At 49.2% G+C, this 22,926-nt stretch overlaps 1 protein-coding gene across 1 annotated transcript in view; it reads left to right on the forward strand.

Annotated features, from left to right (window-relative positions):
- The first annotated feature begins 758 nt into the window (after positions 1–758).
- A2M (alpha-2-macroglobulin) overlaps positions 759–22,926 on the forward strand; it is a 109,046-nt gene continuing 86,878 nt past the window's right edge. The window contains 5 exon segments of the mRNA XM_060236780.1: positions 759–919; positions 10,612–10,795; positions 15,047–15,203; positions 17,737–17,789; positions 18,770–18,790. Of these exon segments, the coding sequence (XP_060092763.1) occupies positions 828–919; positions 10,612–10,795; positions 15,047–15,203; positions 17,737–17,789; positions 18,770–18,790 (507 nt within the window). The 5' untranslated portion in view covers positions 759–827.

Consider the following 22,926-nt stretch of genomic DNA (forward strand, 5'->3'; position numbering starts at 1 on the left):
AGCTGACAGCTACCCTTTTGTAGGTAAAAGCTGTTTTCATTTCCCTGCTAGCTGACAGCTTATAGCCGAAGGTGTGAAAACTGACAATTATCAGGGAGGTCATTAGCATTTCTAAAGTGTTGTTGGGCTGAAAGGAATTGACTAACTGGAGGTGTGAACTGACTGATTTCATTGACTCTGGCCAGAGAAGTCATTAGCATTTCTAAAGGGTTGTCGAGTGAGGCTGGAGACTATGTTAAAAGAGAAAACCTTTTTGGAAAAAAAAAAAATGAAGGTGACAGTTTTGAACAATTCAAACCTCCAAATTACTCCACAAGTAAAGTTAAGGTGAAATTTCCTATAAATCTTTGTTTGTTTGGGATAGACTCGTTGGCCGCTCAGTCAAAACAAAACAAGAGCAGCTTCCCCGTTCATTAGCGCAGCCCGATCCGCTTAGCAGGTTTCCTTGGAGGCAAGCTCCACCGTGCTAAACTGTCCCCTGCCACCCCCCACTAAAAAATTCCTGGCTACAGTGCTAACATGTGGCCCCCCCAACCCGTTGCTAACATTCCCTGCAAGCTGGCGGGCTCAAGCCTGCCCTCAGTCCCATCAATGAAGTCTTTTCTCCTGTTTCCCCCCCTTCGCTGTGCTATGGGTGACTCAGAGCTGAAGGTTCCCACTTCCAGGAGAGTCCTCCCAGCCCCCAGCCTTTATCTCACATGCCTGGCAGGCTATTTGCAGAGAGCCGGTATAAAAGAGAGTGACTGGCGGAGGGCTGAGGGAGCAGGACACAAGGTGCCAAGCCAGTGTCTGCCCGATTTGCCTCCCAACTTCTTCCTTTAAGCACCATGGGGAAGGACCGGTTGGATGTGGGACCCAGGGTCTGTCTCTTGTTCTTGTTCCTGCTCCCTGGGGAGGCAATGATACCCACTGCAGAACCGTAAGCTACTGGGGGGCGGGGAGGCTTTGTTTCTCTCGTCTTCTGTTTCTCCCATGGCTCTGTTCTGATAATTCCTCATGGAATGCAAATCTGAGGATTTGCTATGTGTGTGTGTGTGTGGAATCCAAACACTTCATGGCTTCAGTTTGGTGTAGTGGTAAAGTGATCGGACTCTTATCTGGGAGAACCGGGTTTGATTCCCCACTCCTCCACTTGCACCTGCTGGAATGGCCTTGGGTCAGCCGTAGCTCTGGCAGAGGTTGTCCCTGAAAGGGCAGCTGCTGTGAGAGCCCTCTCAGCCCCACCCACCTCACAGGGTGTCTGTTGTGGGGGAGGAAGGGAAAGGAGATTGTGAGCCACTCTGAGACTCTGTCCTTGAAAGGGCAGCTGCTGTGAGAGCCCTCTCCAGCCCTACCCAACTCACAGGGTGTCTGTTGTGGGGGAGGAAGGTAAAGGAGATTGTAGGCCGTTCTGAGACTCTGTCCTTGAAAGGGCAGCTGCTGCGAGAGCCCTCTCCAGCCCCACCCACCTCACAGGGTGTCTGTTGTGGGGGAGGAAGGGAAAGGAGATTGTAGGCCACTCTGAGACTCTGTCCTTGAAAGGGCAGCTTCTTTGAGAGCTCGCTCAGCTCCACCCGCCTCACAGGGTGTCTGTTGTGGGGGAGGAAGGGAAAGGAGACTGTAGGCCTCTCTGAGACTCTGTCCTTGAAAGGGCAGCTGCTGTGAGAGCCCTCTCCAGCCCCACCCACCTCACAGGGTGTCTGTTGTGGGGGAGGAAGGGAAAGGAGATTGTGAGCCGCTCTGAGACTCTGTCCTTGAAAGGGCAGCTACTGTGAGAGCCCTCTCAGCCCCACCCACCTCACAGGGTGTCTGTTGTTGGGGAGGAAGGGAAAGGAGATTGTAGGCCGTTCTGAGACTCTGTCCTTGAAAGGGCAGCTGCTGTGAGAGCCCTCTCCAGCCCCACCCACCTCACAGGGTGTCTGTTGTGGGGGAGGAAGGGAAAGGAGATTGTGAGCCGCTCTGAGACTCTTCGGAGTGGAGGGCGGGATATAAATCCAATATCTTCTTCATAGTACAATTCATGGTTACAAGATGTAGTGTGAACTGTTTGATCAGGTGACTCTTAGAAAGGGTGAGACAAAAGCAGCTAAGAGGGTGTTCTGTCCACGATTATTAGCTATAACATAAGAATTTAAACATAGGGTTGGCAGCCTCCAAGTGGGACCAGATCACCTGGAACGACAACTGCTCTCCAGGTGACAGGCATCCGCTTTCCCAGAGCAAATAGCTGCCCTGGAGGGTGGACTCCAAGGCATCCCCACATGGACTGTCTGGCCTCACATCTCCGCTGATCTCCCTCCCCTCCCCAGGCTGCATCCCCAAACCTCCAGGAATTTGGCAACCCTACCAGCCCTTCTGGATCAGACCGGTGGGTCAGACTCAGCATCCCGTTTCACACAGCAGCCAACCGGTTGCTCGGAGGGCTAAAGAGGGCAAGGCCTTCTCCTGATGCTCCCTCTCAGCACCTGCATGCAGAGGTTGACTCTGGACATGGAGGTTCCCTCGGTCCATCAAAGTCAGTCTTGTCTTCTCAGACTGGCAGCGGCTCTCCAGGGTTTCAAGCTGAGGTTTTTCACATCTATTTTACTGGACCCTTTTTTGGAGATGCCGGGGATTGAACCTGGGACCTTCTGCTTCCCAAGCAGATGCTCTACCACTGAGCCACCGTCCCTCCCTGTTTAGTATTCCACATAAGATACTTTTTGAGCGTTTTTGCACTGACTTTAATCGGGAGCGACGTCCCTCTTCACCGCGCAGCGTCTGCGCGGATTTCGCACTAATTGCTCCGCAGAACTCGGAAGACCAGAACTGGTTTTTGGCCAGTTTACATTTGCGACGCAAAAGCCGCGGGACTTTGCGGCTCTTCCGAGTTCTGCGGAGCAATTAGTGCGAAATCCGCGCAGGCGCTGCGCGGTGAAGAGGGACGTCGCTCCCGATTAAGGTCAGTGCGAAAACGCCCATAGAAAACTAGCAAACCATGATAAAGATCTGCAAGTGTATCCCAGGCTGTGGATTAATCTGGATCATGCAATGTTAGGATTTACAGTTGCCTATACTATTTGACATGCATTTCCCTATGCAAAATTTCTGAACACAGCTCTTTTGACAGGAAGTGTCTCCGCTGTTACATACCTGTAATGTAAACATATTAATATTTCATAAAATGGAAAATCAGCTTCTTCCTAACAGCCGCAGATATTCATTTTCATCTTTATTGTATAAACAAAAATGTGAGCACACTATGACCAGCTATTAAGATTTTTAAAATTAGATTACAACTGGGCGACTCGCTCCCTAATGACTCTCAGTTAGACAAGCTTCTGCCAGGTTTGGTAAAGTGCCTTATTAAAATGTGTTTAAAATCTGGTGTTTCTAAGTGTGGGGAAAAACATTACAACTCAGTATTCCTCCTCAGAACCACTTCAATCATGACGAATTTTCCACATGGGAATCCTTCTGTTATGTTAGAATAAGAGTGACAACTGCACAACTGACAACTGAGTGTTGTCAGCTCTAGTGTTGTCGCTGGCACCTGGAGGGGGCAGAGTTTGTGGAGGGGAGAGACCTCTGTTGAGTATAATGCCATAGAGTTCCACCCTCCAAATGCAGCAGTGTTCTTTATTGGAATTGATTTATGGAACTCAGGCGTAATTCTGGGAGATCACCAGGTCCCACCTGGAGGTTGGCAACAGTAACCCTAATGCGCATGTGTCGCTTTCACCCAATATTCAAGGGGAATGGGAGGGCTACAGCTCCATAGTGGCAAAATGGGGCAATCCTCTTTAAAAGCCCCGCCTCTTTTCTAGGGCTCCAAACCAATCCTTGTGATTTAGGCCTTATTGTCAGCCAATCAGACCCCAGCCAGCCTCAGTGGAAAGGAGGGAAGGGGGAGGGAATTTCATGGCTCTGGAATGGAGCATCAGATGAGCCTGGCTTTTATTTGGCCTTTTAAATTAAGGGTTGGTTTAGGGAAGAAACCTTATTGTAAGCGTTAAGGGTCCATCATTCCTAACTAGTGTGTGTAGGTTCTGTGGGAAAATGCTCTGTGTGGGAACAGAGCAGCCTTGAACCTGCGGAGGTAATTTGACCAGAAAAAGAGCAATCAAATTTCCCTTCAGGGATTATTGACTATACTTGAGAACCAGTTTTACTTCTTATAGTGAAGACATCCATGCATAGCAGTTACTGTATTGAATGCTTTCTTTTCTGTTAAATCAACCTTTTGTCGCTCATCTCCATCTGTGTCATGTCTGTTGAGTCAAATGTCTAAGAAAATGTGGTCCCCGTTTACCTCACAAATAAGCACAGCCTTGGTCCAGCAGGGTCATAAAGAAGAGACCTGTAGGGAGCACGAAGATTACACACTACCAATCTAGGGTTGCCAATCCCCAGGTGGGGGCAGGGGATCCCCCGGTTTGGAGACCCCCCCCCCGCTTCAGGGTCATCAGAAAGCGGGGGGAGGGGAGGGAAATGTCTGCTGGGAACTCTGTTATTCCCTAGGGAGATTTATTCCCATAGAAAATCATGGAGAATTGATCTGAAGAAGAAGAAGAAGATATTGGATTTCTATCCCGGCCTCCACTCTGAAGAGTCTCAGAGTGGCTCACAATCTCCTTTCCCTTCCTCCCCCACAACAGACACCCTGTGAGGTGGGTGGGGCTGGAGAGGGCTCTCACAGCAGCTGCCCTTTCAAGGACAGAGTCTCAGAGCGGCTCACAATCTCCTTTCCCTTCCTCCCCAACAACAGACACCCTGTGAGGTGGGTGGGGCTGAGAGGGCTCTCACAGCAGCTGCCCTTTCAAGGACAGAGTCTCAGAGCGGCTCACAATCTCCTTTCCCTTCCTCCCCCACAACAGACACCCTGTGAGGTGGGTGGGGCTGGAGAGGGCTCTCACAGCAGCTGCCCTTTCAAGGACAGAGTCTCAGAGCGGCTCACAATCTCCTTTCCCTTCCTCCCCAACAACAGACACCCTGTGAGGTGGGTGGGGCTGAGAGGGCTCTCACAGCAGCTGCCCTTTCAAGGACAGAGTCTCAGAGCGGCTCACAATCTCCTTTCCCTTCCTCCCCAACAACAGACACCCTGTGAGGTGGGTGGGGCTGAGAGGGCTCTCACAGCAGCTGCCCTTTCAAGGACAGAGTCTCAGAGCGGCTCACAATCTCCTTTCCCTTCCTCCCCAACAACAGACACCCTGTGAGGTGGGTGGGGCTGAGAGGGCTCTCACAGCAGCTGCCCTTTCAAGGACAGAGTCTCAGAGCGGCTCACAATCTCCTTTCCCTTCCTCCCCAACAACAGACACCCTGTGAGGTGGGTGGGGCTGGAGAGGGCTCTCACAGCAGCTGCCCTTTCAAGGACAGAGTCTCAGAGCGGCTCACAATCTCCTTTCCCTTCCTCCCCAACAACAGACACCCTGTGAGGTGGGTGGGGCTGAGAGGGCTCTCACAGCAGCTGCCCTTTCAAGGACAGAGTCTCAGAGCGGCTCACAATCTCCTTTCCCTTCCTCCCCAACAACAGACACCCTGTGAGGTGGGTGGGGCTGAGAGGGCTCTCACAGCAGCTGCCCTTTCAAGGACAGAGTCTCAGAGCAGCCTACAATCTCCTTTACCTTCCTTCCCCACAACAGACACCCTGTGAGGTGGGCGGGGCTGAGAGGACTCTCACAGCAGCTGCCCTTTCAAGGACAACCTCTGCCAGAGCTATGGCAGACCCAAGGCCATGCTAGCAGGTGCAAGTGGTATCTGGTGCTCTGTGGGTATCTGGGGCTCTGGGGGGGCTGTTTTTTGGGATAGAGGCACCAAATTTTCAGTATAGCATCTAGTGCCTCTTCCCAAAATACCCCCGAAGTTTCAAAAAGATTGGACCAGGGGGTCCAATTCTATGAGCCCCAAAAGAAGGTGCCCCTATCCTTCATTATTTCCTATGGAAGGAAGGCATTGAAAAGGTGTGCCGTCCCTTTAAATGTGCAGGCCAGAACTCCCTTCGGAGTTCAATGATGCTTGTCACACCCTTGATCTTGGCTCCACCCCTAATGTCTCATGGCTCCACCCCCAAAGTCTCCTGGCTCCACCCCCAAAGTCCCCAGATATTTCTTGAATTGGACTTGGCAACCCTATACCAATCTTTTATTTAAAATTTGTGGTTATGGTATAAGAATCTATAGGAGAGATTGGGATGGGGGGAGGGGATATTCTTTAGTCCAGAAGGCAGCTGCCTCAGGAGCAGCGCCCCTTCTCTCTCACATACCCCATAGGCACCACGCATGTGTCTAGGAAGAAGGGCTGCTTTTTCAGGGTTCCCATTCGCACTAATATGTGCATACCCCCATCCCCACGATGCACACAGTCCAAAAACAGCACGTAGGTCAGGAAAAAGGTGGCAGGGCTACCACCAATGTACACGCACAGGTTCTCTTTATGACATTTTGCATAAGGGACAGAATCTCCTTTTTCATGTGGTTCTGAAAGTAGCATAGCTATTCCTGTCCCTGTTATGTCTGTGTTTCTGGAACGGCGCTGAAATTTGTATGAGAAGTTTCTGTAGCTAGCTAAGCTTCGGGGTTCCGCTCTATAAAATATTCCAAATGATGGTAGCAACCGCAGTTCGGGAGAGTCCTTTCTTTCCGAAGACTACAAATACCTGCATCTCCCCCCCCCTCACAGTTGTTTAAAGAGGAGTGGTAGGTTTTTGTAGCACTATATGAACATGAGGATACTATTTGGTGGTGAACACTGCCATCAAGTTACAGCTGATTTATAGCAACCCTGTGGGGATTTTGAGGCAAAAGATGTTCAGACGTGGTTTGACAATGACTACCTCTCTGCTGGTGGTCTCCCATCCAAATACTAAATCCTGCTTAGATTTTGAGATCTGATGAGATCAGCCTAGTCTTAGCCATCCAGGTCAGGGGGTAGATCCTACTCACTAGGCACAAAAGCAATATGAATGTCATCTCTAAATAAAATAAAAGTCACTGGATTCCAGTCTTGGTTATTTTTTTCTTTTTTGTTCTTTCTTTTAAGGAAAGCAAATAACTCTGGGATTATTATCTTAAATTGTGTGTCTCATGTATAGGGTTGCCAGGTCCCTCCTACTGGCAACTGCTAGGAAGAAGGCCTAGGCACAGGAAGTGATGTCATCAGCCTAGTGACGTCTGGCTGACGCTTTGGTATTTGGGAAAAACTCTACGATAGAAGCCAGTTTTACCATAGAGTTTCTGCCCAAATACTAGAAGTCTCTGGCATGATGATGGTGTTGGAAGTGAAGGTGCTGTCTCCTAGGCACAGGAAGTGATGTCATCAGCCTAGTGACGTCTGGCTGATGCTTTGGTATTTGGGAAAAACTCTACGATAGAAGCCAGTTTTACCATAGAGTTCCTGCCCAAATACTAGAAGTCTCTGGCATGATGATGGTGTTGGAAGTGAAAGTGCTGTCTCCTGTCTCAGCCTCCAGAGGTTGTGGCAACGCCCACGCAACGCCCTTCTCTTCCTGCACACACCAAGAGCAATGTAGAGTTGCCAGGTCCTATCTCCTTCACAAGGGAGAAGCCCAAGTGGCACAATAATGTCACCTGGAAGTAGGGTTGCCAAGTCCAATTCAAGAAATATCTGGGGACTTGGGGGGTGGAGCCAGGAGACATTAGGGGTGGAGGCAAGATCAAGGCTGTAACAAGCATAATTGAACTCCAAAGGGAGTTCTGGCCATCACATTTAAAGGGACGGCACACCTTTTCAATTCCTTCCTTCCATAGGAAATAATGAAGGATAGGAGTTCTTTTGGAGCTCATAGAATTGGACCCCCTGGTCCAATCTTTTTGAAACTTGGGGGTTATTTTGGGGGGAAGGCACTAGATGCTATACTGAAAATTTGGTGCCTCTACCCCAAAAAACAGCCCCCCCCCCAGCCCCAGATACCCACAGATCAATTCTCCATGATTTTCTATGGGAATAAATCTCCGTAGGGAATAACAGAGTTCCCAGCAGACATTTCCCTCCCCTCCCCCTGCTTTCTGACGACCCTGAAGCGGGGGGAGGGTCTCCAAACCGGGGGATCCCCTGCCCCCGCCTGGGGATTGGCAACCCTACCTGGAAGTGATGTTATTGCACTGGGCATGTTGCCCAGGGGGAAGGGGGGCAACTCTATCCTTTGGGGGAAAACTCTATGATTATCATACCATTTTTTGCAGAGTGGTAGAGTGTCCCCCCAACAATGTGCCCCGCGCTCTTCAGGAGCAGGACACCCTGGTGGCCAGTTGCCCGGCGGTGGGTTGGAGGCCTCGAAATTGGGGGGAACCCTCACACCCAGCAGGAGGCTGGGAACACTACGGGGGCAACATGTTGTCCTCTGATGGCTCTCTTGCCATCTGCTTCTGTCCTTAGCTAGTAAGTTAACACTCTATCCAGTCTCTACCGACACTCCCTCTTTGCTGTGGAGTCTTGTGAGCAAAAATTCTACTTTGTGAGCTACTGGCGTTAAAGTTGTGAGCCGCTGCATCAATTAGTTTGCTCTGGGGCCGTTTTGCCTGAGCTAGAGACTTAAAAACTGTGAGCTAACTCACATTAACTCAGCTTAGAGCAAACACTGGTCACTACTCCTTTCCCTGTCTAAAAGTGTATTTCTCAAAGAGAGGAGCGTTTCTCTTTTAAACTTGCAACGTGGCTCTGTGTAGCTCTGTAAGATGAGTAACCTGGTAAAGTGACACTCTTGCATGTTGTGGCTTTATTTAAGCCCTCTGCCAATTAGTGGGAGCTCTTCCAGTTCATCTAGGGTTGCCAAGTCCACTTCAAGAAATATCTGGGGACTTTAGGGGCAGAGCCAGGAGACGTTGGCGGTTCAGCCAGGAGACATTAGGGGTGGAGCCAAGATCAAGGCTGTGACAAGCATAATTGACCCGGACTCGCGGCCTGCCACGCTCCTGGCCCGCCCCCACCCCTGACTCCACCTCAGAGGCGGAGCGGGCAATGCCGCCACGCCGCCACCGCTCCCTCCCCGCCCCATCCCAGCTGCTCCTCTGAGATGGGCCCAGCCTGAGCCCATCTCGGAGGAGCAGCCACGGTGAAGCGGGGAAGAGGCGGGCAGCGGCGCAGCGGCATCGCCCGCTCCGAGATGGGGCGGCTCGCTACGCTCCTTGGAGCCGTTTCCCCGTTTCCCCCGCTTCTGTTTTTTTGGGGGAGCGGGGGAAGAGGCTGGAAATCCTGGGGTCCCCCGCCAGGGCGGGAGGGTTGGGGAGCCTAATGTGGGGATTGGCAACCCTAAATTAATCCCAACAGTTGTCACTTCCTGTTTGATGCCAGCAACATGGCCTAGGCCTTCATCTTTCTACTGGTAAGTTTCCCCACTGGCCAACAGTGTTCCCTCTAAGCTGAGTTAGCCTGAACTAGCTCACAGATTTTCAGCCTCCAGCCCACACATTTCTCTCTTCGCTCAGGCAGGATGTCCCCAGAGCACAATAATTGATGCGGGTGCTCACAACTTGAATGCCAGTAGCTCACAAAGTAGAATTTTTGCTCACAAGACTCTGCAGCGTAGAGGGAGCATTGCTGGCCAGCGGATCAGCAGTTGAGGGGCAGAGGCTGGAGGTGGGGCACCTAGGGTTGCCAATCCCCAGGTGGGGGCAGGGGATTCCCCCGGGTTGGAGGCCCTCCCCCTGCTTCAGGGTCATCAGAAAGTGGGTTGGGGGGGAGGGAAATATCTGTTGGGAACTTTATTATTCCCTATGGAGATGTATTCCCATAGGAAATAATGGAGAATGGATCCGCAGGTATCTGGGGCTCTGGGGGGGGGGGCTGTTGTTTGAGGTAGAGGCCCCATATTTGCAGCGTAGCATCTGGTGCCTCTCCCCAAAATACCCTCCAAGTTTCAGAAATATTGGACCTGGGGGTCCAATTCTATGTGCCCCAAAAGAAGTGTCCCTATCCTTCATTATTTCCTATGGAAGGAAGGCATTTAAAAGGTGTGCAGTCCCTTGAAATGTGATGGCCAGAACTCCCTTTGGAGTACAATTGTGCTTGTCACAACCTTGCTCCTGGCTCCACCCCCAAAGTCTCCTGGCTCCACCCCCAAAGTCCCCAGATATTTCTTGAATTGGACTTGGCAACCCTAGCTCCACCCCTAATATCTCCTGGCTCCACCCCCAAAGTCCCCAGATATTTCTTGAATTGGACTTGGCAACCCTAGCTCCACCCCTAATATCTCCTGGCTCCACCCCCAAAGTCTCCTGGCTCCACCCCCAAAGTCCCCAGATATTTCTTGAATTGGACTTGGCAACCCTAGCTCCACCCTTAATATCTCCTGGCTCCACCCCCAAAGTCTCCTGGCTCCACCCCCAAAGTCTCCTGGCTCCACCCCCAAAGTCTCCTGGCTCCACCCCCAAAGTCCCCAGATATTTCTTGAATTGGACTTGGCAACCCTTGTTCCTGGCTCCACCCCCAAAGTCTCCTGGCTCCACCCCCAAAGTCTCCTGGCTCCACCCCCAAAGTCCCCAGATATTTCTTGAATTTGACTTGGCAACCCTAGGGGCACCCCCACCTCCACCAGGGAGTCTGGCAATCCAAGCTATGTACTTGTCCTTAACTTCCCACAGCAGAAATCACCCACAGCGTCCTAAACTTCTGATGAGAGTCTGTCTTCCTTCCCAGACAATACTTAGTGATGGTGCCTTTTCTGATCCACACTGAGACCCCTGAGAATATCTGCATCCATCTGAGCCATTTGAATGAGACTGTTACTTTGAGTGCCACTTTGGAATATGGAGCACAGAACAAGAGCCTAATCGATAATGTGGTGTCAGAGAAGGACTTCTTTGCGAGCATCCCCTTCACGGTTAGTGCCTTCTCAGTTCCTCTTTCTGAAATTACCTGATAAATGGCCAAGGAAAGTTAGCATTTGGAGTCAACGGATTATTCATTTATTTAAATCATTTATTCGTTGCCTTTCTACCTTATGGGAACTTAAGGCAGCTTACAATGCCAATGCCAATAACAATAAATGCTGTTTAAAAGTGAATAATTTAAAGCTGCCGATAGGCAGAGGGACCAATCAAATGCCATCGTGAATAAAACTGTCTTCAGCTGCCTCCAAAAGACTGAGACCAATTTTGCACTAGACCTTTAATCATGGTTTAACCCTGTCCCCAAGCTGACAGTCTACACTAAAATCATAGAAGCATGGAGTCATAGAGTTGGTTTCTCTGATTCTGTTATTCTAGTGTAGAATGCCAGTTTGGGGACAGAGCTAAATCAGGGTTAAAGGTCTGGTGCGAAATTGGTCTGAGAGTGAGGAAGCCAGGTACACCTCCCTCATGGGGTTGTGCGATACCGCCTGGCAACTGGTGGGAGTTGGAGGAGGACTTGCCAGGAACATGAGGGAGGCCCAGGTGACATCGCCATCAACTTGGTTTCATAAGTTCTGTGGTGTACAGGATGTGACATCATCACACTGCAGTGTCGGGGCAGCACTCTGGACAAAAACTCAATAGTAAAAAATGACTTCTATCATAGAGTTTTTGTCCAAATACTAGAGCAATACCTGGACGTCACCACCATGATGATGCGATTTCTGGTAGTGCCAGAAGTTACGTTGCTACATTGAGGGAGATGAGGCCTGTGCCTCCTTCTCTCTCTCCTGGTAAGTCCCCATGCCAGCCAGCTGAATGGCAGTGGGGGGCAGGGCTGGCAGCAGAGGACCCCCGTCTCAACCAGGGGTCTGGCAACCCTACTCCCTGGGCAAGTTGTCCCATACAACCAAAGCAACATGGTTCCATCATCATCATCATCATTTTATTTATATCCCGCCCTCCCCACCGAAGCAGGCTCAGGGCGGCTAACAGCACAAATCAATACATACATTGTACAGTATATTTAAACAAAACTAATTTAACAGTTAATTAAAATTCTATTAAAATTCTAAAACAATAAAATTAATATTAATATGCTGGTGCTATTATACAGATGGTGAGTTTACCTAGCAGTCTCTCTCTTTAGTCGGCGAAGGCCATTCGAAAAAGGATGGTCTCGCAGGCCCTGCGGAACTGTTCCATAACTATCTCGTTTCATTTTTACCATACTCTGCACAGTGGCCTGCAAGAAGAACATTTTCAGTGTTTAAAAAAGTTGTTATGATTGACCAGTTGCGCAAAATATTGGAAAGTTTCCAAATTACCAGATAGAAACGAGTTTATACAGAAACTGTTAGAGGCCGCAGAGATGGACACTCTGACTGTAAGACTAAGAGGAGGCAATCTGCAGGATTGCAGAAAGACCTGGAACAATCTATACACCTTGGGCGTTTTTGCACTGACCTTCTAGTGGCGCGACCACCCTCTTCACACCGGAGGATCTGCCCGGATTTCGCACAAGAAGCGCCGGCGCACCCAAAAGAGCCGGCGACTTCTGTCGTGAAACCCGCTCAAACATTTTCCTGCTTCTTGGCGGTTTCCGTTTGAGCGGGTTTCGCGACGGAAGTCGCCGGCTCTTTTGGGTGCGCCGGCGCTTCTTGTGCGAAATCCGGGCAGATCCTCCGGTGTGAAGAGGGTGGTCGCGCCACTAGAAGGTCAGTGCGAAAACGCCCTTGGATAAATAATATGGAATGAAATAAGCTGTATATTTCGAAATTACCCTATATGCTCCTTGGGTGGAGGGGGGTGTTGGGTGTTGGAATGGTGGTGGGTAGGTTTTTTATGACTTATGTACAATATGTTATTAGTTACCATCTATGGAAACATGGAAATGTCAATAAAACCTGAATTTTGGGGGGGGGGGGAATGATTGACCAGTTGCAATTTTGATCTCAGTTTAGACATAGTAAAAATATCAGGGCAGAATTAATCAATGTGGGAGGTACTGGGCTACCACAGAAAACAGCAGCCCCGTGTCTTATTTCTTTTAAAGACTTACCCTTTAATGTAACATCATGATACCAGGCATTGCCAGGTTCCTTACATTGTCAATCAAGGTCTCACTGTATTCTAGCATCTATGACTTGTTAGAGTGAGGAACATGTAACGTGAAAAAGTACAGAACAAAGATTGAGTCCAGTGGCACCTTTAAGACCAACAAAGTTTTATTCAAGGTATGAGCTTTTGTGTACACCGGCGCCGGCCCTGGGGCCCTTAGCGCCCCAGGCAGGCTCCCTGTTCACAGCCCTCCTCCCTGCCACCACCAACCTCCCTCCCTCCCTCCGCAGCACTGCAACGAAGCGCCACGCTCCATCGCTGCCCCCCTGTCAGAGTGCGCCACGCCGAGGCTCAGCCCTACCGGCTTCGACGCGGCCGGCATCTGATCCATCTTTGAAGAGCATGCTGGAGGAGGCTTCTCCCCTCTCCCTTCCAGAACTGGAAGGGAGGGGGAGCCCAATTCGGCGCCCCCCCCCCTCCTGGTGCCCTAAGCAAGCATCTATCTAATTTGCCTAGTGGGCAAGTTGGCCCCGGCGTACACACACCCTTCCATAGATAAAAGTGGGCCTGCGTACCTTGAATAAAGTTTTGTTGGTCTTAAAGGTACCACTGGACTCAAACGTTCTGCTGCTTCAGACCAACGCCTGGATCTATGAATAAACACAGTTATGTTCGGAAGTATTGAAAGCAATTTCCTTAAGTTGACTCTGGACTGATTACACCGTTTTGTTCATAAATATAATGGCTTTTCTCCCTTGGACAAACGATAAGGGTAATTGTAGCTCTGTAGCGTCAAGAATGTCTCCGTATCCCTCTTGCCATGATTTAGCTGTAACTGTATTATTTGGCTTGAATGCATTCCTGCTTAGCTCATCTTGCTTCTGCCGTCTTATCCGAGGAACTTATTATTGAAGCACTTTCTATCGACCAAGGTCAGCCGCTGACGAAGTGCAGATAACCCCCTGGACTCCAAGACTTGGGGGGAGTGGGTACCGCCCAAAGCTGCTTTTGCTTTGCCACGCTTGCACTTGAATTATAACGGTTGGGGCGAGGGGTTAAATAGATAGGCACAGAGCTAAGACGTCAGTCTTAGCAAGGATTTGGTGTACTGCCTTTGATACCTGGAATAAACTGATGAACTGTTAACCTGAGTTGTTCCTTGAGTCAGGGTTCTGGCATGTAGGCATGACCTATTGGTGTGTAAGAATAATACATGAAGAGAGAGAACAGGATTGAGAATGGTAGCCCACACAATGATCAAGCACGTTGGCCCCACGCCCCCACCTGTACTATGAACATTTGCCACACATGTGTCAAGTCGGCTGGATTCAATAACGAGACTTTGCTGATACAAAGTAGCTAGTTTATTGAAACTATTGTTCTCGACCTCAGAGAGATTGAAGGACTGAGGTCCATACAGTAAAGGCAATCATATTAAGGTACACATCAAAGGGATTTTTGAGGGAGGGGTACACTATGCAGGGCACATTCACACATTGATGTTACAATTTCGTTCCCAGGCCGGTTCGGCCTTGAGCGCTTTCATCTCCAGCCTCCCACTGACGCCTTGCCTGGGAAGGCACCATAATCTCTTTCCCAAATTCCCTTTTCAAAGCAACACTACATAACAAAGGAAAGGAGGGGGGAAGAGGAGAGCCTAGCTAGCAGCATTGGCATACCGTATGGCTTTACCCAGAAGGCTCTCCTTCTGAACCAAAGTTTGGGCCCAGCACTGACCAGAGTTACAGCAGACTTGACAACATGAGCAGAGCATCTCTACAAGTACAAATTGTACGTGTGTAGGATCTGTTCACCCATTTGTCTCATTCTTTAAATGGGAGCTCTCCTGTCTGTCAGAAATTTAATTTTCAAAAAAGTAGGTCGACTCAGTTCTCCATTGGAATAGTTAACTTCCTCTCAACCATCGCCAGCTAGGATTTTTTTTTTTTGTTATTTGTTATTCTTTCTTCAATTAAATTTTAATTCCGAAAAATCGGATTTCCCTGTAACTTTTCTAAAGCGTTTGCAGTCCCCACCCCCACCCCCATCCATCAACAGTCTCTTGGCTAGTAGGTGCGTCTATTAATCTCCCCCTGCCATCGCTAGTTAGCAGCTTTACCCATAAAACAATCATTTGAGAGAGGATCTAAAATCTCATTGCCTTCTATTCATTTCTCCAGGTACCCAAATGGAACACTACCCCCGAAGTGATCCTCAGAGTGGTGGTGAAAGGACCAACCCACCAGTTCAGAAGCCAAAAAGTGGTGTTGGTCAAGAACCCGGAAAGCCTGGCCTTCATCCAAACAGACAAGCCCATCTATAAGCCAGGGCAGAAAGGTAAGCAGGTGGCTCAACCAAGGAAATTACACATTTGCAACCTTTTTTTTTTTAATTGTCCTTTGATACATCTGGTCCTATGGTACAATTCCCGCCTGCATCCTCCTTAGACCTGTTCTTTGTGGCCTCATTGTTCTTTAGGTAAGGCATGGATTTGTATCTCTGAGGATTCTTTCTAGCATCCAGAGGCAACCTAAACCAGATGGAACCATGAGGAATCTAAGAATGTGCACATGAGTCCCTGCCTTAAATCCTCTTAAGTACAGAGGGCAGGGGATGTTTGAACCTTGGGGCCTTCTGATAGGCTTGCCAATCCCCAGGTCCCAGTGGGGTTCTTCCGCTTTCCCAGGCTCCTTCCTGCCCACAGTCAGCTGGCTGGTGGGAGGAAACCCCGCCCCCAGAGGACCATGTGCCTTTCCACCTCCGGAGGCTTCAGGCTCCGATTGAAAGGCTTCCTCTTGCGATGGGGTGTCTGTGTTACTTGGAAGAAGTTGGCAGCAACTCGTGAGTAGATAGGCCACTCCCTCGCTTCAGAGTCACCAGAAACGGGGAGGAGGGAAACGTCTGCTGAGCACTTCATTAGTCCCTATGTGGAGATCGATTCTCATAGGGTATAATGGGGAATTGATCTGGAGGTATTGGGGGCTCTGGGGGGCAGTTTTTTGAGGTAGAGGCACTACATTTTCTGTATAGCATCTAGTGCCTCTCCCCAAAATACCCCCCCCCAAGTTTCAACATGATTGGACGAGGGGGTCCAATTCTATGATCCCCAAAAGAAGGTGCCCCTATCCTTCATTAGTTCCTATGGAAGGAAGGCATTTAAAAAGGTGTGCTGTCCCTTTAAATGTGACGGCCAGAACTCCCTTGGAGTTCAATTCTGCTTGTCACACCCTTGCTCCTGGCTCCGCCGCCAATGTCTCCTGGCTCCACCCCCAAAGTCCCCAGATATTTCTTGAATTGGACTTGGCAACCCTACCTTCTGCCTATATGTGCAGAACCCCTGAGACCTGTGACACTGACATACAAAAGCTGAAAAGTTACACTAAGGGTGATTACAGACTGGCACTTTGGGCTGACTCAGAGACGGCTCTGAAATCGACCCAAAAAATCCTTCCATACACAAATGTCTGCCGCCCATCTCTGTCCTGTACTCACCCCATCCTCCGGCCTCCACAAACCTGCTCAAAAAGCTACCACTTCCAAAGTGGTAGCAAATTTCTGAGCCGACAGCCAGTTGCCCAGTCGGCATCTGGAGGCGGCAGGGCAGATGTGAGGCGACTGGACTGGGTGAAAGCGCCAAGCTGCTTCTGCCTCCCCCCCCCCCCTTAAAAACCCTTGGGAGCTCTTGAGTGTTTAACTTGTTGGGGGAAGAAAGAGCGGTCCAGCTTTTGAGGCACCTCTGTGTCTGGAGGCTGCCTGGCAGACGGAATGCAAGGACTTCATGGGGGGTGGGGAGGGAGGGGCATGTGGAGGCGTCAGGATGGCTCTTTTTGAGCCAACCCAACTGCCCAAACTGCCCATCTGTTAGCACCCTAATATTCCTTTCCTTTCCTCTAATCAGATTAAAGCTCCTTGTCTAAAAGTCTTGAGCAGTCAAAAACCCATCTGTTAAGTAGCATCATCTGGACACAACACTAAACCAATGGGAAAATCTTGCAACTGCAAGGGTAAGGTTAGGGAATCTCTCTCTCGGCTTGGCTTCGCGAACGAAGATTTAAGAAGGGTGCAATAGTCCACGTTTGCTGCAGGCTCGCTGGTGGCTGACAAGACCAATGTGGGACAGGCAGGTCCGGCCACAGCGGCTGCAGGGAAAAGTCTGATTTAGGGTTGGTCCTGTAGCAGTGCGATTCTTCCTCAATCTCCTTTTGTCCTCAAGACCAGCTATGCGTGTGTTCTCAAAGGAAGAGACAGCCTGGTGGATGGTGTGCCTCCATGCTTTGCGATCTGAGGCTAGGTCAGACCACTGGTGATGGTTGATGTGACAGGTGCTAAGGGATTTCTTCAAGGAGTCCTTGTACCTCTTCTTTGGTGCCCCTCTATTTCGATGGCCGGTGGAGAGTTCGCCATACAGGGCAATCTTGGGAAGGCGGTGGTTTTCCATCCTAGAAATATGCCCTGCCCAGCGCAGCTGCGTCTTCAACAGCAGTGCCTCGATGCTGGTAACCTCTGCCCGCTTGAGGACTTCAGTGTTGGTCACAAAGTCACTCCAGTGGATGTTGAGGATGGTGCGAAGGCAGCGCTGCGAACCTGCGAAGGTTAGGGAATAAAAGGAGTAAAACTAGCTTGTAGTGAAATAAAGATTAAAAAATTATCGAGGCGCTGTGTTAAAAACCTATTTCTAAGGCTAATATAAAGGGACACTCCAACAAAATATGTACTAAAGTACCAATTTTCCCCTGAGGACAATCACAAAGGCAGTCTTAGTAAGGAATCTTCTTTAATCGTCCCTTTATAACAGAAGTGGGCTGCACATTCAATTGAGTTAATTAGAAAGTAATTTGGGATAGTTACACTAATGTTCTTTCTTCCTCAGTTCTGTTTCGAATCATCTCTCTGAATGAAGATTTCCTCCCTCTGGATGAGAAGGTAAACATCATCACAGCTAATTAATAGAAATATTTTTGAGTTAGTTTTTGGGGTTTTTTTAATCCATGGAAATTAGAAGCAGGACTTTCTTGGTGGTGGAATATACCTTTGTTTTTGGTGTTTTATTTCTTTTTTAGCCAGGCATTTAATTAAGGGGTTGATCTATTAAAACTGTGCTTTTTGTCTGCTTCTAGCCTGAGAACTGTTTTATGGGACTTGTTTTTTTAAACTGCTAAATGTTTTATACAGTCTTTATGCTCTGGCTGGGTTCTCAATGCTCTGGTTTTAATAGTTTGCTAATTTGGGCAATTTTAATGGTCCCTTACATTTTTATGGTCACAGTTTTCTTCAAAAGTTGCCTCAGTGGGCTATAATGCCATAGAATTCACTTTCCAAAGCAGCCATTTTCTCCTCAGGGCACTGTAGCCTGGAGATCAGTTGTGATTCTGAGAGATCTCTGGGCCCCACCTGAAGGCTGGCAACCCTAAAGTAGTACAGATACCTGCAATCAGGTGTAGAGGGCATATTTTTGCCTCATGGCATCCATCCTGATGGTACCTATTAATGGGGGAAACTGTGCCACTGGCCCTTTACCTCACGGAAGCAAGACCGATTTACCACTAGCCTTACGCTGCTCTCACTCTCCTCTTCTCAGTGGGGCTTCCGTCGGTTTTCACACTATCTGCCCCGGGGCTGCAACTAGCTTCACCTTTTTTCGCACAGCAAACAGAAACCTCTAAAAACCAGTTTCTGTTTGTGGTGCGAAAAAGGCGAAGCAGCCCCGGGGGAGATAGTGCGAAATCCGATGGAACCCCCACAGAGAAGAGGAGCATGAGAGTAGCGTACGGCTAGCGGGAAATCGGTCCAACTGTTATGTTCCTGGGTGGGAGCTGAGAGGAGCCCCCAGGTCCTTTCAAGTAGCTTCAGTTTATCATTTAATAGTCTGTCTCTGATTTATTTGTCTGTTTTTCTCTCCGCAGTTTCCTTTGGTTCATATCCAGGTAAGTGGGCAAATTCCCTTGCTGCAATGGTGACCTCTGACCAGGAGTGCTACAGACATAATTTTAAGAGTCTTTGTGGGTACTGGGTGTGTTCCAGAGGCTTTGCTTGAAAGATTCGGCATGAGGCTCTAGCCAAAGGCTCTTGAGCCCTTACTTTAGCTCTGAAACACTGCAAGTGAGGGAGGTGCTTAACGGAAATCATTGGGGAGGGCAATTTGGAAATCCCCCCCCCCAGTCCCCCTATCTTTTCCTCCTCAGCTTTCACAAGCTGCCAGGGGCTGGCAAAGGCTGATTCTTCTTCCCCTACTGACAAGCAGCAGCCTTCAAAATCCTATCTCACTTAGAACAGCTTTCCCATGGCTAATAGAGGCCTATTATGCAATTAAAGCTTACTGCAGATTTTAAGCTTGACTTTGGATTCTATACCTGACTTTGGATTCTGTACCTAACTTACACATCATTCTTTTTTCTTCCAGTGTAGTTATTCTGCAGCTACAATTTTTTTTTTTTTTTTAAAAAAACCTTTCTAAATTGGGATGAGAATGTCACTTGTGATGTGTGGGGGGTGGCATCTAAAAAACCTCTTTTTTTAATTTACACATTTGCCCTATCACATTTGCGCAGTAGCGTCCAGCAAGCGCCTTCCATTGCAGTCCAGTTTTTGAGCATGACTTTAGCATTAGTTTGTTGAATGAAAGGGGACACAAAGGAATGGAGGCAAAGGGGGAAAGCCAATGCTGAAACTGACAAGCAGCTGTGAAGCCCTGTTTCCCATATTGCCAAGCCCGAGGGGATTCCCTGCTGTGTTCTCAACCACTGTAAAAAATGGGAAAGACTCACACGATCTCATATTATGGAGAAACACGCTGAGTATACAGTATACAGATTGAGGAAGAATCGCACTGCTACAGCACCAACCCCAAATCAGACTTTTCCCTGCAGCCACTGTGGCCGGACCTGCCTGTCCCGCATTGGTCTTGTCAGCCACCAGCGAGCCTGCAGCAGGCATGGACTACTGCACCTTTCTTAAATCTTCGTTCGCGAAGTCAGGCCGAGAGAGAGAGATACAGAATGCACAGCAGAATCCAATGGCACTGCCTAGGCAGGCTTTGATCATTGGCAACTTGTGTTTTCACACTCCTTGGGGGCTGCAACGCCACCATGCTTTGCGCAGGGCCTCAATTTGTGTGGAGGAGGAGGAGTCCTCTGGCAGAAGCTCTGGAGAGTTTTTTTTGTCTTGTACCAGCAAATTTGAAAAAGTTTGCTGATAGTTTTGCCGATGCCCTAGCACAGCTGCATAGTAATGCTAATTTCTTGCCTCCCTTACAAATGTGCATAGTTTTCTCTTTGGGATCCTCTAATTTGATCCTGCACACTGGGGGTAGCAGTTTTTTAAAGCCTCTCTTATGCAGAATGCACTCTGTGCTCCAAATCAGTCGATCCCAAATCAGCTGCCTACTGCAGCCTTATTGAGTTAGCCTTAATTTGTGTATATCTGGGGACTTTGGGGGTGGAGCCAGGAGACTTTGGGGGTGGAGCCAGGAGACATGAAGGGTGGAGCCAAGATCAAGGCTGTGACAAACATAATTGAACTCCAAAGGGAGTTCTGGCCATCACATTTAAAGGGATGGCACACCATTTCAATTCCTTCCTTCCATAGGAAATAAGCATAGAACTGACGTTGTGGGTGGAGCCAGGAGACATTAGGGGTGGAGCCAAGATCAAGGCTGTGACAAGCATAATTGAACTCCAAAGGGAGTTCTGGCCATCTCATTTAAAGGGACGGCACACCTTCTGAACGCCTTCCTTCCATAGGAAATAATGAAGGATAGGGGCACCTTATTTTGGGGCTCATAGAATTGGACCCCCTGGTCCAATCTTTTTGAAACTTGGGGGATATTTTGGGGAGAGGCACTAGATGCTATACTGAAAATTTGGTGCCTCTACCCCAAAACCCAGTCCCCCCAGAGCCCCAGATACCCACAGATCAATTCTCCATGATTTTCTATGGGAATAAATCTTCATAGGGAATAATGGAGTTCCCAGCAGACATTTCCCTCCCCTCCCCCCACTTTCTGATGACCCTGAAGCGGGGGGAGGGTCTCCAAACCGGGGGATCCCCTGCCCCCACCTGGGGATTGGCAACCCTAAGCACATCGTATCCCTAGGTTAAAGAGATTTCCTACCTCAGGCATAAAAATATCCTGATCCTTTCAATTCAGGCTGTCAGGGGACCACAGAAAACTTAGCAAAACAGCCGTCCCATAAAAAACAAATGTTTCTGTTCACTAAGGTATATGCTAGGGAAGTTCCCCCCGCCCCCCTCCCACACTGTTTACCTCATTAACCAATTAATGAGCCTGCTAGCCTCCGGCGGGGGAGGGTGGGATATAAATAAAATTTTACATTACATTACATTTTACATTAATTCTTCAGGCAAAGAGCATTTTTGTTCTGCCGCAGTCTCCAAATCACTGAAGCCCATCTTTCAGTAGTTTGCCAATGGTGACTGCTTAGGGTTGCCAATCCCCAGGTGGGGGCAGGGGATCCCCCGGTTTGGTAGGCCCTCCCCCCGCTTCAGGGTCATCAGAAAGCGGGGGGAGGGGAGGGAAATGTCTGCTGGGAACTCTGTTATTCCCTAAGGAGATTTATTCCCATAGAAAATCATGGATCCGTGGGTATCTGGGGCTCTGGGGGGCCTGTTTTTTGGGGCAGAGGCACCACATCTTCAGTATAGCATCTAGTGCCTCTCCCCAAAATACCCCCCAAGTTTCAAAAAGATTGGACCAGGGCGTCCAATTCTATGAGCTCCAAAAGAAGGTACCCCTATCCTTCATTATTTCCTATGGAAGGAAGGCCTTGAAAAGGTGTGCCGTCCCTTTAAATGAGATGGCCAGAACTATACTTATCACAGCCTTGATCTTGGCTCCACCCCTAATGTCTCCTGGCTCCACCCCCAACGTCTCCTGGCTCCACCCCCAAAGTCCCCAGATATTTCTTAAATTGGACTTGGCAACCCTATGACTGCTCGAATGTCAGTTCTATGCTAACCGTTAGGATTCTGCCTGTGTGGAATCACAAAACATTGCGGCCTTCAGAAACTGGTGGGTGGCGCAACCCCTGGGCATGCTTGAGAGTCCCTCTGGTGATTGGCCAAGGGTGACCTGTAAAAAATATCGACTAAACTCGATATTTGGTCAACATGAGGCAAGGCTGGATGGGGGGGCCCAAGTTCATCCTCATAAGCAGTTCAGGGTTGAGGCCTGAAAAACCTGATATTCTAGAAACTTCCCATTACATCAGCCCTCTGCTTATGGCCTCACCAGCACTGGATCTCCTTCCCAACAGCGGCCATCTTGTGCACGCAGGATTCTCATCTCAGGTGCTGAGACAGTCCTTTAGCAGAGCCTGTCAGTGGCAGATAGAGTTGTCAATCCCCAGGTGGGGGCAGGGGATCCCCCGGTTTGGAGGCCCTCCCCCCGCTTCAGGGTCGTCAGAAAACGGGGGGGAGGGGAGGGAAATGTCTGCAGGGAACTCTGTTATTCCCTAGGGAGATTTATTCCCATAGAAAATAATGGAGAATCGATCCGTGGGTATCTGGGGCTCTGGGGGAGGCGCTCTTTGTTGAGGTAGAGGCACCAAATTTTCAATACAGCATCTAGTGCCTCTCCCCAAAATATCCCCCAAATTTCAAAACGATTGGATCAGGAGGTCCAATTCTATGAGCCCCCAAAGAAGGTGCCCCTATCCTTCATTATTTCCTATGGAAGGAAGGCATTGAAAAGGTGATGGCCCTTTAAATGTGATGGCCAGAACTCCCTTTGGAGTTCAATGATGCTTGCCACAGCCTTGATCTTGGCTCCACCCCTAATGTCTCCTGGCTCCACCCCCAAAGTCCCCAGATATTTCTTAAATTGGACTTGGCAACCCTAGTGGCAGATAGATTATCTAGAGCAAATAGGCTTTTGATGTGATACGCTGGGTGGGGGGGAGGACAGAGAAGGAAAAGGCTCTAAACATTAACTATAGATGTGAAGGGCTTGGGAAGGCCATTAAGGAGGGGTTGTTCTTTTCCCTACACTGATTAATGAACTTACTGAAATGGGTTTTGAACTTCAACTGGAGTGGGGCCATGT

The sequence above is a fragment of the Heteronotia binoei genome, chromosome 4 (genome assembly GCF_032191835.1).
Source record: "Heteronotia binoei isolate CCM8104 ecotype False Entrance Well chromosome 4, APGP_CSIRO_Hbin_v1, whole genome shotgun sequence".
NCBI lineage: Eukaryota > Metazoa > Chordata > Lepidosauria > Squamata > Gekkonidae > Heteronotia > Heteronotia binoei.